The sequence below is a fragment of the Mobula birostris genome, chromosome 10, assembly GCF_030028105.1.
Source record: "Mobula birostris isolate sMobBir1 chromosome 10, sMobBir1.hap1, whole genome shotgun sequence".
Taxonomy (NCBI): Eukaryota; Metazoa; Chordata; class Chondrichthyes; order Myliobatiformes; family Myliobatidae; genus Mobula; species Mobula birostris.
This window is the reverse complement of record NC_092379.1, coordinates 145,403,221-145,418,953: the sequence shown is the minus strand read 5'-3', so window position 1 is coordinate 145,418,953 and position 15,733 is coordinate 145,403,221. Positions and strand designations below refer to the sequence as shown.

Genomic DNA, 15,733 nt, shown 5'->3' with positions numbered 1-15,733 from the left:
ATCCAAGGCAAACTTGTACCAAGTTTATTGGTACATGTGACAATAATAAAGCAATTCCAATCTAGAAGTACTTCTATCCAATTTACATATGGGTAAATGCACTTCATTAAATACCTGTCAGAGATGTGGAGTATGAGGGATGTGAGTGATCCCTTCAAAAATGAAAAGAACATCAATAGCATGCTGAGGGAAATGTCAGTAAGTAATGTGACCTAAAGATTCATAAACTGAGCAGAATACTGAAGGGAAAAATCTGTGAAACTCCCTGTTACTGGACATCTCTGGAAACACAACTTGTTTGCCCTCACTAACAAGCCGCTGGACTCAGGGGTGAGAAAACCACCTTTCTCAAACTCGTATATCGAGGGTTGGTATGACTTGGGTCCCACCAGACTGGGAAGCTGGGGTGTTTCAACCACCCGCACCCCGATCTGACCAAATACTGCCCACTTGCAATTATCCATCAGCAAGAAAAAACAGATCGTACACTGCATACAATTATAAATAAGGTGTATTCATAAATAGCACTTAATCGAACAGTTATTTAACAAGAAAGCAAAAAAGGGCCCTTTATAATTAAAATAGTCAAATGTGCACAAGGTTGGAGCTCAGATCTTCCAACAGCTGGATGTGTCCTTTACCTCACGGTGCCAACTCCTATTCCCCAATCACCAGTAGAACTTCCCATTTTGGACTCCATCGTGCACTCCAGTTGGATCGAATCCTACGGCTGGTTCTCTCAATCTTTTTCTCTCTCCATCTCCCACCAAAAAGACCTTGACCCACCCCAGTGTCCGTCACAAAACCTCTCTGCCCAGCTTCCTCTGGAACCTTCTCCCAATTCCACCATCCTGATTGGCTGGCCCAACATTCCTAAGCTGAACATCACAACCTCTCACCTTTAACAGTTCTTTACTTTACTTTATTGTCGCTAAACAATTGATACTAGAGCATACAATCATCACAGCGGTATTTGATTCTGCACTTCGCACTCTCTGGAGTACAAATCGATAGTAAATAGTAAAAATTTAAATTATAAATCATAAATAGAAAATAGAAAAGAGAAAGTAAGGTAGTGCAAAAAAACCAAGAGGTAGAACCCCAAAACTACCAGCAGAACACACTGTTTCTACAGAAAAACATGAAATGAACTACCCTACAACATTAGCAGTAAAATTTTAACCATGGTGTTATGCCTGCATAAAATACTGATCAGGTCACAGATTAAGTAACAAGTCTGTTATTAGTTAAAAAGTTAGAAACGTGACTGAGTGGTGTCACAGATAGACAGGGCCATAAAGAGAGCTTTTGGCACATTGCCTTCATAAGTCAAAGAATTTGGGATGTTTTGTTGAAATTGTATAAGACATTGTTGAAACCTGGCTTGGAGTATTGTGTGCAGTTCTGCTCACCTACCTACAGGAAAGATGTCAATGAGGTTGAAAGAGAACAGAAAAAAATTTACAAGGATGTTGACAGGAATTGTGGACTGGAGTTATGGGGAAAGGCTGAAGAATTTAAGACTTCTTTTCCTCGAGCATAGAAGAATGAGGGGAGATTTGATAGAAGGAATACAAAATTATGAGGGGTATAGTTAGGGCAAATGCACACAGGCTTTTTCCACTGAGGTTGAGTGAGACCAGAACTAGATGTCATGGGTTAAGTGTGAAAGGTGACATATTTAAGGGGAACCTCTTCACTCAGAGGGTGGCGAGAGTGTGGAATGAGCTGCCAGAAGAAGTGTTAGATGTGTGTTCAATTGCAACGTTTTGGAGAAATTTGGATAAGTATTTAGATGGAGAAGATATGAAGGGCCAAGGTCCGTGCGCAGGTGGATGGGACTAGACAGAATAATAGTTCAGCATGGGAGAAATGGGCCAAATGGCCTGCTTGTGTGCTGCAGTGCTCTACGACTCTGTTTGGATAGGAGGAAAAAAGTTTATATAGAATGAGAGTGACTGAATCTGAAGCTAGTAGCTGTAGGCCTGGGCCTCGCAAAGGAAATTGGACATGTGCCGGAGTTAGGAAATGTTCTGGGCTCTGGGGAATTTCACTAATTGAATAGATATTGGAAAGAGCCAGCAGATGCTGAATGTTGTGTGATTTGATAACTGCACAGCTTCAATGTTTAAACCAAATCAAAATGAACTGGCTTTAAAAATTGAAATATTTTAGATTGGAGTATTAAACCCTTCGCTGTTTTAGATTATTACCACATCCATTTCACTTGTTTAATCATAAGATTTTATTTACTGAAAGCTACTTCCCCCAGGCTGGGAGACACTCTGCTTCCATCCAGTACACATTATTTATGGCCACACCAGTAGCACTATACTGTTGTATATTTAACTATATGTCATATAGGCACTTTATGACATCCACAAAATACTTTTTAAAATCTGTTAATATTATTATGTTAATATTATTTTATGTGCTGTCTGTGATATATGTACTGTGTCTTGCAATTTGGTCTCTGAGGAATTGTGTTTCATTTGGCGGTTTACATGTGTACAGTTGAATGACAATAAACTTGAAATCATAGGGTAGGAAATTATCTCAAAGTATTTCAGGGGCACAGACAGACTTAATACTTAGGAGAGAAGTCGAGTTATAGCTCCTGTACCGAAATGTTATTCTTAGTAGTACATTGACCTGCACCTGTACCACAGCCATCCACACCCCTCCCATCAATGCACCTATCCTAATTTCTCTTAAAGGTTGAAATTGAACCCACATCCACTGGCAGCTCGTTCCACACTCTCATCACCCTCTCAGAGAGTGCAACCATTTTTTATGCTGTGGACCCTTACCATTAACAAAGGGGCTCTTGCACCCCAGGCTGGGAACACTTGTTCTGAGTGAAGAATATCTCCTCAGGTTCCTCTTAAATATCTCACATTTCACCCTTAACCTATGGTCCCCAGTTCTCATCTCACTCAACCTCAGTGGATAAAACTTGCTTGTATTTACCCTAACCCTACCCCCGCATCATAATTTTGTATAACATATCAAGTCTCCCCTCAATCTTCTACGTTCTAGGGAATAACTTATTCCACCTTTCCCTGTAACATAGAACAACACAGCACAGGAACAGGCCCCGTGGCCCACAATGTTGTGCCAAATCAACTAAATAAGTAATCAAAGGCCAACTAAACTAATCTGCTCCACTTATACAATGTCCATATCCTTCCATTTTCCTCACAATCATGTGCCTATCTAAAAGTCTCTAATGTATCTGCCTCTACCACCACCCCAGGCATCCATCGTTCTCTGTGGTTAAAAATTTGCTTCTCATATCTCCACTGAAATTAAGCCCTCTCATCTTAAATGTCTGCCCTCTGGTACCAGATATTTTACAATGCTGGGAAAAAGATACTGTCTCTCTTCTCTGACCGCTCTGTCTATGCCTCTCATAGGTTCCCAGGTCCTGTCAACATCCTTGTGAAATTTCTCTGCACTCTTTTCTCTGTCAGGAGACATGACTGAATCACAGTCCAAGAGTAGGTTTGAAATTGAGAGACTGGAAGGAAGGTTATTGGAAGAAAATGGTGACCTGGACCCAGGCACAGCTGCCAGTGGTGGAGGGATTCAAGTACACAACGAATGAGATTAAGGAGTTCAGTGGCCAGGGTGGGGAGGGGGCTGCTGTCAGGGCTGGAGGAGCTTACACAGACAGGATGAAGATTTGAAGCTGAGTTTGGCATCAGGAAAGAGCTGCAGAAAGTCATAAACTCAGCCAGTTCCTTCATGGGCACTAGCCTCCCCTGCATTGAAGACACCTTCAAAAGACAATACCTCTGAAAGGCAGCACCAATCATTAAGGACCCCCCTCACCTAGGACATGTCCCCTTCTCATTGCTACCAGCAAGGAGGAAGTTCAGGGGCCTGAAGACACACATTCAGTGTTTCGGGAACAGCTTCTTCCCCTCCACCATCAGATTTCTGAATGGATAGTATACACTACCTCACTTTCTTTTGCTCTACTTATTTAATTTAAATTTTATATATACTTATTGTAATTTACAGATTTTTTTTATTATGTATTGCAATGTACTGCTGCAAAACTACTACAAATTTCACAACATATGCCAGTGATATTAAACCTGACTCTGATTCTGAGAAAAATACCTTTTCAAACTCTCACCTGAAGTTGCCCTGCCGGTAAAAGTAAACAATTTTTATTGATTTGGAGATACAGTGCGGACCGGGCCTTGCTGGTTTATTGATTTGGAGATACAGCGCGGACTGGGCCTTGCTGGTTTATTGATTCGGAGATACAGTGCGGACCAGGCCTTTCTGGCTTTTCGAGCTGTAGCAACCCACTGATTTAACCCTAACCTGATTTACAATGACCAATCAACCACAAACAAGAGAAAATCTGTAGATGTTGGAAATCGGAGCAACACATACAAAATGCTGAAGGAACTCAGCAAGCCAGGTAGCGTCTATAGAAAAGAGTACAGTCGACATTCATAGACAATAGGTGCAGGAGTAGGCCATTCGGCCCTTCAAGCCAGCACCTCCATTCATTGTGATCATGGCTGATCATCCACAATCAGTACCCTGTTCCTGCCTTCTCACCATATCCCTTGACTCCGCTAAGAGCTCTATCTAACTCTTTCTTGAAATCATCCAAAGAATCGGCCTCCACTGCCTTCTGAGGCAGAGCATTCCACAGATCCACCACTCTCTGGGTGAAAAAGTTTCTCCTCAACTCCGTTCTAAATGGTCTACCCCTTATTCTCAAACTGTGGCCTCCGATTCTGGATTCCTCCAACATTGGGAACATGTTTCCTGCCTCTAGCGTGTCCAATCCCTTAATAATCTTATATTTTTCAATCAGATCCCCTCTCATCCTTCTAAATTCCAGTGGTTACAAGCCCAGTTGCTCCAATCTTTCGACATATAACAGTCCCGCCATCCCGGGAGTTAACCTCATGAACCTCCACTGCACTCCCTCAATAGCAAGAAAGTCCTTCCTCAAATTTGGAGACCAAAACTGCACACAATATTCCAGGTGTGGTCTCACCAGGGCCCTGTACAGCTGCAGAAGGACCTCTTTGCTCTTATACTCAACTCCCCTTGTTATGAAGGCCAGCATTTAGGTCCGCAACTCCTGCTGAAGGCTCAATCACATCCTTCCTGTGGCATGGTGATCAGAACTATAGACAATACTCCGAGTGCAGCCTAACCAATAATTTGTACATCCCACTCCCTATACCCCCGGCCAACCTGACAAAGGTAGGTCTGCTGTGTAGCTTCTTCTCCATTGCGGACTTGTGTGACCACTCTCAGAGAATTATGTATAGATAGGGCAAATGCAAGCAGACTTTTCCCACTGAAGTTGGGTGAGACTAGAACTAGAGGTCATCGGTTAAGGGTGAAAGGGGAACATGAGGGGGAATTTCTTCACTCAGAGGCTGGTGAGAGTGTGGAATGAGTGGCTGGTGGAAGTGGTGGATGTGTTTTCAATTTCAGCATTGAAGAGAAATTTGGATAAGTACATGGATCGGAAGGGTATGGAGGGCTATGGTCCTGGTGCAGGTTGAAGGGACTAGGCAGATTAATAGTTTGGCACAGACTAGATGGGCCGAAGGGTTTCTTTCTGTGCTGTAGGGTTCTTCTACCCAAGGTCTTGCTATTCTCCTCAGGGCCCTGTCATCATGTATGTCCTGGCCTGTTTTAACCTGCCAAAATGCAACATTTTGGTTAAACACCTACAGCCATTCCCTCACCCCCTTTCCCAGCTAATCTAAATTCTATTATAACCTTAGATAACTTTCTATACTTTGCCACCAATTCTGGCATCACCCACAAACTTACTAACCAAGCCACTTACACTGTCTTCCAAATGATCAGCTTACATAGCAGGGTGGCACGGTAATGTAGTGGTTAGCACAACGCTTTACAGTAGCAGTAACCGGGGTTTAATTCCCATCACACGGTAGAGTAGTGGTTAGCACAACGTTTTACAGTACCAGTGACCCGGGTTCAATTCCCAGTGCTGCCCGTTCTTCCCGTGACTGCGTGTGTTTCCTCCAACTGCCCGAAGATGTACTAGGTGAACTGGTTATTGTAAATTGTCCCATGATTAGGCTAGGTTATATCGGGGGATTGCTGGGCAGCGTGCCTCAAAAGGGCAGAGGGCCGATTCCATGCTGTACCTCAATAAGTAAATAAATAAGCATTGAACAGTCCATCACCACTGGTGTCAGGCCATTTTCCTCGACCAACTCTTAACTCTCACCATTAAGTCAATGTTGTCTCCAGTTTGCTACCTTGCCTAGAATCCTGTCTGGATCACCAGAAATAGAACAGCAGTTAACAGAATGCTTCACACCAGCAGTCTGAAGATCCAGGTTGAAGACTCAAAGGGGTCTGCATTCCAGACCTCAGACATGAACCATGAAACCATACAACCGTAAGACATAAGAGCAGAATTAGGCCATTTGGCCCATCAAACCTGCTCCGCCGGTCAATTATTTTTCCCCTTCTCAGCCCCACACCCCGTCCTCTCCCTGAATCAGGGTCCCCTCCCAGAAGTCTCTCTCAATATCAGCAACAGCAAGAGAAAGTGTCCCCAGGTGTGATTGTACAGTTCTCTGGAGTTAAATGGTGTTGCCCAGTGAGGAGGGAGGGCAAGCCCAAAGCCATCCACTCGCACTGCCCGCAAATCAGCCTCCAAGGCTGGTGGGTCGGGACTGTGATGCATAACTTCATTTGTTCACGTTACCAATGAATAGTTACACTACAGGCAGTGGCAAAGGGAGAGACAGACAGACAGTCACAGAGACAGAGAGAGGGAGACAGACAGAGTCACAGAGAGACAGTCACAGCTACAGAGAGAGTCAGAGAGAGAGTCATAGAAAGAGACAGTCACACAGAGAGAGTCATAGAGAGAGACAGTCACAGAGAGAGAGAGTCATAGAGAACGGGAGTGAGATAGAGTCACAGAGAGAGAGACAGACAAGAGGCAGTCACAGAGAGAGAGAGTCAGAGAGAAAGGGAGTGAGATAGAGTCACAGAGAGAGGCAGTCACAGAGAGAGGGAGTCACAGGGAAAGGGAGTGAGATAGAGTCATAGAGAGAGAGAGGAAGTGAGAGTCACAGAGAGGTGGGGGTGAGAGTGTTTGAGAGGGGGTGCAGGAGGGGTAGGGGAGAGAGAGAGGTGCGGGGGAAAGAGAGAGGAAGAATGGGGTGAAAGAGGGGGAGAGGGAGGGTGGGAGAGAGTGGAAGAGAGAATACGCAGCGGAGCAGGAAACAGAGAGACGGACGAGCTGGGATGGAGGCAGACAGAGGAAGAGAGTGATTGAGCGATAACGTGATCCATATCAGTCTTAAATGTTATCGAGTGAGAGGCCTTGTTTAATCTTTCTATAAATAGGTCGCCGTCTCTGCTGCAAGTGGAAAGGCGATGGTTGCCGCAAAAGTCCCAGGAATAAGGTGCATATTTATGGTGAGTTGTCAGAGCCGTCAGGAAACTGTTACTATGAATAGCAGCAGCCGATACACGCGATTTATCTCACTTATCACTAGACAAGGCGTCCGTGGTGCGTTGGTCATAGAAGTGCTCGCATAAATACTGTTATTCTGCAAAGTTCAATGTATGTAAGCGAACAAGAAGCCTCCGTCAGCCCAAACCGCAGACAACAGCTGATTCTCAGGACAGAAGCTGCGACCGCGGCTGCAAGTTGTCACCAGCGGACGGAACCCCCCGAAAACCAGCCGCCCCTAACAAGACAACGCAGCGTGTGGTCAGATTTGGGGATTTGAAATAGAGCCTACTCCGGCTTAGGAAAGATCCCAAGCCATAGAAGTAATTCCTCTCTCTCCACGTGGCTGTCAACAGCTCGTTACCCCCACCGTTTTAGCGTGATTGTCATCGATCACCGCCAAAGTTTACTCTATAACTCTGTGTAACAGTTTACCCCGCGACAGCCTTTGACCACAGGGCGCTTTGTATCAGTCAGTGACTGTGGGCTAGGGAACAGCAGGGCTGGCGAAATCACCGGGGAAAACTCCATTTCCACTTTTATACCGAACGCACGCTTCGTAAATGCAGAAAGGAGAGGCGAACGTCTCCCGTCCAAAACCGCCCCGAAACTCCAGCGTGAAACCCGGGGCGACCCGGTTCCGGGCGGGCGTATCAGGGACCCGGAGCTGTACGATTGTCGCAGCCCGACACTGATTTGCCCAGCTCAACGCGCCTTTCTGACCGGGGACCCCCGGGGTCGACCCAGACACTGGGCGTAGGAGGGACCCCTTCGGCGGTGCAGGAGGACACTGTCCCAGCGGGTGTCTTCGACAGCCGACCTGTCCTGTAACCCAAACCCTCCAGTCCGTAAACAAATGGCAGGAGGTAGCAGTGGTTGGAGGTCCTGCCTTCAGTCCCGGTGCCATAGTCTGGAGTAGGTCGACACTGCGAGACGCGGGGCGCCTGTAACCCGCCCCCTCGCCTACTGCCACCACCCCGTCTCAAAGCCTCTTCCCATGAAGGGGGAGGGAGGAAAATGTGGTTGGGGGGGGAGAGAGGTGTTGCACGTTCCCCCTCTCTCCCCCACCGTGACAAGCTGGTGGCAGAATCAGGAATATTCCGCTTGCAAACACGACAGCTGGCGCCAGATGAACCCGCCGACAACCCCAACCCGCCCGGCTCCCGGGGGCCTGACCCCCCCACCCGCGAACAGCAAACAGCCCCGAGTCCCCGCGGGGAGACACGCACTCTCTTACCTTTGGCGGCATCCTTCTCTTCCTTTGGTTTGGTCACTTTCCCGCTCATAGATCCCAGTTTGGACGCGTGGCTCTCTCGACGGGCTGCCGGCTGACGGGAAGACTCGTCCGGGGTGGGTGTGCGTGGAGGAGGAGGGGGCGGGGGTGCCGAGGGAGAGCGCCTTGGCTGTCCTGCTTTGCCGGCTGGACCTGTACGAGGCGAGAACGGATACCGTGTACTGAATCACATACACACACGCCAGCTAAATCCCGGCCCGCTCCCCCACCCCCTCTGACACCCACAGAGCGCGCTCCCGTCTGCTCGCTCCCGCCTGCTCTCCCTCCCTCAGCCACTCACGAGATGCACATTTACGTCTCCACTCGCCCCCCCGCCATGTTTCACCCTCCCTCCCCCTCACCTTATTTCCGCTCTTTGTCTGCCCGGCTGCTGATGCTGAGAAACGACGCGCTCCTCGCATCACACGCCGCACTCCCTGTTCCCGGCTCCGGGCACCGGCGCCGAGGCTGCCCCGCTCTCCCTCCGGGGAGCCGTCGGGGTACGGGGGAGGCAGCGCACGGATGGAGAGCAGTGAACTGTGAGACCCGGAGATCAGAGAGACTGGTACCCGGAGAGGAGAGGAAGCGCAGTCCGAAGCACTGGAGGCAGCCCGTGCGTGTGTCAGAGACAGAGATCGCCGCTTGCCTATCAACAGATGCCAGCGCGTAGTTTCCTATCGCTGTTGGGGTATTCATCATCCAGGACATAGAATACCGCACAGTACAGGCTCTTTGGCCCACAGTATAATACTGACCTTTTAACCTACTCTGAGATCAATCTAACCCTTCCCTCCCGCATAACCCTCATTTTTTCTATCATCTCTTTGGATATGTAAGAGTTTCTTAAATGTCTCTAATGTATCTGACTCCACTATCACCCCGGCAGCGCGTTTCACGCACCCACCACATCCAACTCCTAGACTTTCCTCCAATCACCTTAAAATGATGCCCCTTCGTATTCCATTTCCACCCTGGGAAATAAGTCACAACATGTCCTTGGGCCAGGAGCTCCTGTTCCCTGGGTACGATATTTTTCCCTCTCGTCGTGTCTATGTTTTACAGCCTGTCAGCGTTGAACACTGAACTGATCACTGGACACAACCTACGGACTCATGCTGAAGAACTTTACTCCCCAAAGAATGAGCGGGGATTTTACAGAAGTACACAAAATTATGAGGGGTGGAGATGAAGTAAATGCGAGCATTGTCTTTTTTTGAACTGAGGTTAGGTGAGACTACTGGGTTAAGGGTGAAAGGTGAAAAGTTTAAGGGGAACATGAGGGGAAACTGCTCACTCAGAGGTTGGTGAGAGCGTGGAACGAACTGTCAGCGCAAGTGATGGATGAGATTTCGATTTGAACGTTTAAAGGAAGTTTGGATAGATACAGAGATAGTAGGGTATGAAGGGCCGAAGAGCCTGGTTATGTGGCAGCAGTTTTTTTATGAATCTGTGGCTCATATTCTCGGTATTATTGATTTACTGATTTGTGTATTTGCAGAATTTTTCCTCCTTTGCATACTGGTTGTGTGTCAGTCTCTGCCTGTCCAAGATTTAAGGTCATTTCCAGTACATATGGGTAAAGGAGAAGGAAATACTGTAATTGTTACTCCAGATCCGATGCAGCACAAAAAAACACATTAAGATAAAGAACACAGTATTAATAAAAACACACGATAAATATAAATACGTACATAAAATAGCTTACATGCACAGATTGATTGTATGTCCATGAAGTGACGCTAGGCACAGGAGTGACTGACTGTACACAAGGTGACACTGACAGAAAATGATAAAGTGGTGGTTGGGGGTGTGGAGGAGTGGGTTACTGAGTGTTTCTATTGATTAACCATACTGTTTGAGGTAAGTAACTGTAGTTTTTCACTAATTTTATTGTATTTCTTTGTATCTACTGTGAATGCCTGCAAGAAAATAAATATCTGGGTTGTATATGGTGACAAGATTCAGAGTAAATGCATCATCTTTTTTTTAAACCTGTGTCCGCGGCTGTCCGAAATGTTAACAGTTTACATTGGGAAGGAAGAGTTCAAAGAGGCATCGCGTCTATTATAAAATGTTTGGAAGCCTCATTTTCGGAAAATTAATCTCAGGGTTGTATGTGGTGACATATATGTACTTTGATAATAAATTTACTTTGAACTTTATGTTCTCTCACGCAGGAAGATCTCGCCACTGCGTTAACCTGGCGAGAATGTCTGAATTCAGTCCCGACACCCAGTTTAATAGCTTAAAGTCCGCACACTCCCGTGGTCTTCTCCTTCCCCAAGAAGGAAGAACAAGACGGTTAGACAGACAGCAATCTAGCCTTCCAGATACCGACCTGTTCCGTCTAGGAACGTCCCGGGACAGCAATGGAGCGACACGCCCAATTTGTCACGTGGTGTGTAACGCGAACTTGCCGACAGTCCAGCTGGGGCGGGGTTTAACGAGGAACATCGGGGTCGATGTGGTTCTTCGAATCGAAGCCGAGGGAAAGTTTACCCCCTCCATCACCTGCAACCTGATAGCACGGGACAACGGGCACCGAGCAGTGGGACCGGGTGCGGGTTTGGCTTCTTCCCGAGAGGTCACCCCGACTCCGATAACAGTCTGTCAACTTTCGCGGCCACCTGAACAGGCTATAAGGTTCAAAGGAAATTTATTATCAAAGTACATATATATCACCATATACATGCCAGAGCTCCATTTGCTTGTGGACATTTATAGGAAAATAAATAAATACAATAGAATTTATGAAAACTATACACAGGTTCTTGATTAGCCAGGGCGTCAAATGGTACGGGGAGAAGGCGGAGAATGGGGTTTGGAGAGATAATAAATCAGCCATGGTGGAATGGCGGAGCAGACTCGATGGGCCGATTTGCCTAATTCTGCTCCTATGTCTTAAGGTCTTATAAACAAAAGCTGACAATCAATGTGCAAAAGTAAATAAATAACGCTGAAAACTTGGGTTATGGAGTCCTTGAAAGTGGATCTATAGGTTGTAGAGTCAGTTCAGTGTTGAGGTGAGTGAAGTCACACACGCTGGTTTATCGCTGGAGTCACAGATTGCACACCTTACTGTGACGCAAACTGGACCTCCAACACGTCAGGTCGCAGGTTTCTACCTGTTCACCAAAGGAAGCAGTTTACACGTGTACTTCCAGTTCAAGGGGTGGAGAACGTGACCCTTTCTGCCCGTAACCCCAGTACGGGGCTTCGCAGAATAGTAAGGCGCCAGTCTCTCGCCGCCTTCTCCAGATGCTAACTATCGAGTTGAGAAATAAGCGCCCCTCATAAAGAGAATCGAAACAGATGGACGTAAAGGAAACCGGGGCATTATATCCTGTGTCAACAATGCCCCGGGCAGATTCACAACCTTCACCTCCGCGTTCTGGGGCGCTGTTAACATTTGCTTTCCGGCTGACGAGTCAAAGTAAATTTATTATTAAAGTACATATTTGTCTCCTTATACAATCTTGAAGTTCATTTTGTTGCGGCGATTCACAGAAAAAAAGAAATGCAGTAACATTTATGAAAACTATATATAAACAACGACTGACAAACAACCAACGTGCAAAAGAGAAGTTTTGCAAATAATAATTTTAAAATAAGTACATAAATAATACTGAGAGAACGGAAGGTTGAATGGGTTAGGATTCACCAGAGCATGGGAGAATGAGAGGAGATTTAATAGAGGTATGCAGAATTATGAGGGTATTGATAATGTAGATAAAGATATAGCTACAGATAAGGACTTTTCCCACTGAGTTTGGGTGACACCAGAACTCGAAGTCAAGCGTTAAGGGAGAAAGGTGAAACGTTTAAGGGAACATGAAGGGGAACTTCACTCAGAGGGTGGCGAGAGTGTAGAACGTGCTGCCAACGCAAGTGATAGATGCAGGTTTGATTTCAACCTTCAAGAAAATTTGGTAGATGCATGGATGGAAAGGGTATGGGAGGCTATGGTCGGGGTGCAGGTCGATGGGACTGGGCAAATCAATAGTACAACACATACTAGGTGGGCTGAAGGGCCTTTTCCCGTGCTTTGGTGTTCTATGACTATACTTTTCTATAGATTAAGTTTCTTGCAGTTATTTACTGGAAAGTAAAGAAACACAAGAGATTTTACGAAAAACCATACATAAACTAAGACTGACAAACAACCAATGTGCAAAAGAGACAAATCATATAAATAATCATTTTAAAAGTAAATACATAATACTATGCACATGAGTTGTGGAATCCTTGAAAGTGAGTCTTTCGGTTGTGGAGTTAGTTCAGTGTTGAGGTGAGTTCTGAAGCCTGGTAGTTCAGGAGAAATAACTGAATCTGGTGGTGTGGAACCAAGGCTTCCGTACGGTGGTACTATCAAGAAGGGCGCAGGGTCTGAATGGTGAGGTTCATAGATGATGCATGTTGTTTTGTTGTGGTAGCGCTGCTTGTAGATGCGCTCAATGGTGAAGGGGACTTTTCTTGTGATGTACTGGACTGTATCTATCTCTTTCTGTAGGCTTTTCCATTCCTGGGTACAGGAAATGATGGTGGTGGTTGGGCGTGTGTAGGGGTGGGTTAGTGGATGGAGCTTCCTGTTTGTGGAAAGTAAATATTTCTGAGTCGGGTGTCCCTGACGTGGCCTCCTCCCTGATGGGTATGGTGTAATCTTATCCATGACCAATTCTGAATCAATCAGTTTATAAGCCTGTATAAGGTCACCCCCCAACCTTCTACATTCCAGTGAGAATATCTCCCCCTCCCAAACCCTCCTACCGCCCTCCAATCCGGGTAACGTCTGCTGAATCTTCTCTCAGATCATCAGATCATATAATGAAAGACAGTCTCAAGACGCTTAGAAAGTAATATGATTGAATGAGTTTTTCATGGGCTTCGAAAAGGAATTCATGGTTGAGTAATTGATTGGAATTCTTTGAGGATGTATTTAGTCGATGGAGGTGAATAAACAGTCGCTGCTTCGGGCCGAGGCTGAGGGAAGACTTGATAGAACGTTATAGATTTATGTGAGGCATTGATAAAGAACGCAGCCGGTATCTTTTTCCCAGGGTTAAAATGTCTAATAGAAGAGGTCATGCATTTGAGGTGGGAGGGTAACGTTTAACGGGGATATGTGGGGTACGTTTTTCACAGAGACTAGTGGGGTCCTGGAATGCGCAGCCGGCGATTGGTGGAAGACGTAGATGGCATAGGAGTGTTTCAGAGACTCTAGGCCAGGCGCTAGAATAGGCGTACGGGAGAGGCACATGGTCACTGTGCGGGGAAAGGGATTAGACCATTGAGGGGCCATTGGTAGAGTGCAGTACGGCCGCTGAACCTGCCGCAAAGTGGGCCGAAGAGCCGTTAAATCCAGTCAGGGAGTTTCCCCAGCTCCCGGCATCGAATTTCAGGCAGCGTCAAGGAAAATGAGCCGGAGCTGGACAGCGAGCTGTCATTTTCACTCAAGGCGAATTCTGCTACTCCACATAACTACACGCAACCATGTCTCAAAGAATAGGTTTCCGTTTGACAACATAATGGCTAACGCCCTCCGACCTAGCTGTCTAGCGAAGCCCAGACACTCGCCTGTCCGCAAGCCAGGACGGTAGGATCTGGAGAGCAAACTGTTGCCCGTGTATCAGGCGCCTCCTCTCCTCGCATCTGGTGAACCGAAAGAAACGGCAGAAGCCAATACATTTGGCACCAGCGTCATCGCAGCAGTTGCCAGTCAACGTTGAACTTAGCGACACCAGCTCCGGCTTTTCCCGCGGGGTTTACTCCCGAAGCCTTCCCCATGAGTGGGTATAGCCACAAGGCATCGGAGGGTTGAGGTCGGAGTTTTCCTTCTAGATGAGCTGCCAACCTCAGCTGACGAGTCCCATCCGTCCAAAGCGACTAGTTTCAAGGCCCCAGTAATCCGCCTTTACCCCTTCTCCTGTAGAAACGATTCCGTCGGGCTGAGTAGCAAAACCACACGTGAAGGCCAAGGGGTAGATTTGATTGTCAGAGACTCTTTGATGCGCACGCCATTGGGAACATTTAATAGGTTGTGGGAGCTTATCCCCACTCCCTCCCCCAGCTAGGACAGTCTTAAGAAACCTAAAGTAATTGGATCGCTGTCAAAGTCAACTCGTGAGCTATCGAGGTACACCCATTCTAAATCTTTACAACATTACCACATACCTTCGGAAGAATCCACCGCCGAGATTCGGTTCGAGAACTAAACTAGGTGTTTAACGAGGTCGTTCGAAACTCTGACCAAGGTAAACACGCGAGTCCTCTTGCGCCACGCTCCAGGTACCGAGCCCAGGTGTCCGGAGTTTACACCTCGCGGCTCTCTCTCCGCTGAGGATTTCACGCGTTGAGTTCATCCAGCCGCCGCAGAGAACCCGCAAATCGGCGGGTCACGGGAAAGAGCGAGCCTTCTATTTTTAAGGACACCGGATCCGTTTCAGGCTGCGTCTTGGCTCGCACGGCTCCAAGTTGTACACAGAGAGCAGCTGACAAGATCACCTTACAGTTGCAGTTTGGGACAAGTGCGCGGGACCCCGGCCGAGGGCGGCGGCGAAGTTCTCTGAAACATGCAAGACTTTAAAATACAGACTTTACCTCGCTGGTCCTTCCCCACCCTCCACCCATAAGACCATAATAAGGTCATTATACGCCGGAGCGGAATTAGGCCATTCGGCCCGTCGAGTATGTTCCACCATTCCGTGATGGCTGATTTATTATTCTATCAACCCCATTCTTCCCGTAACCTTTGATGTCCCGACTAATCAAGAATCTTATCAACCTCTGCTTTAAATATACCTAATGATTTGTCTTCCACAGCCGTCTGTGGCAATGAATGTCAAAATTCACCACCCTCTGACTAAAGAAATTTCTTCTCATCTCCATTCTTAATGGACGTCTCTTGTATTCTGAGGGTGTGTGCCCCTGGTCTTACACTATAGGAAACATCCGCTCCACACCCACTCTAC

General features: G+C 46.8%; 1 protein-coding gene across 3 annotated transcripts in view; it reads right to left on the bottom strand.

Moving 5' to 3' along the window:
• The window catches only part of fgf13a (fibroblast growth factor 13a), a 471,224-nt gene extending 456,079 nt beyond the window's left edge, over positions 1-15,145 (bottom strand). The window contains exons 1-3 of one of the 3 annotated variants that reach the window (XM_072271062.1): positions 14,937-15,145; positions 11,104-11,401; positions 8,730-8,918 (exon numbers count right to left, since the gene is read on the bottom strand). In XM_072271062.1, the coding sequence (XP_072127163.1) occupies positions 8,730-8,778 (49 nt within the window). In that variant the 5' untranslated portion in view covers positions 8,779-8,918; positions 11,104-11,401; positions 14,937-15,145. Of the gene's footprint in view, positions 1-8,729; positions 8,919-9,127; positions 9,371-11,103; positions 11,402-14,936 lie in introns of those variants that run through there. The other 2 variants (XM_072271063.1, XM_072271064.1) reach the window with 2 other exon arrangements.
• Positions 15,146-15,733: the final 588 nt, after the last annotated feature.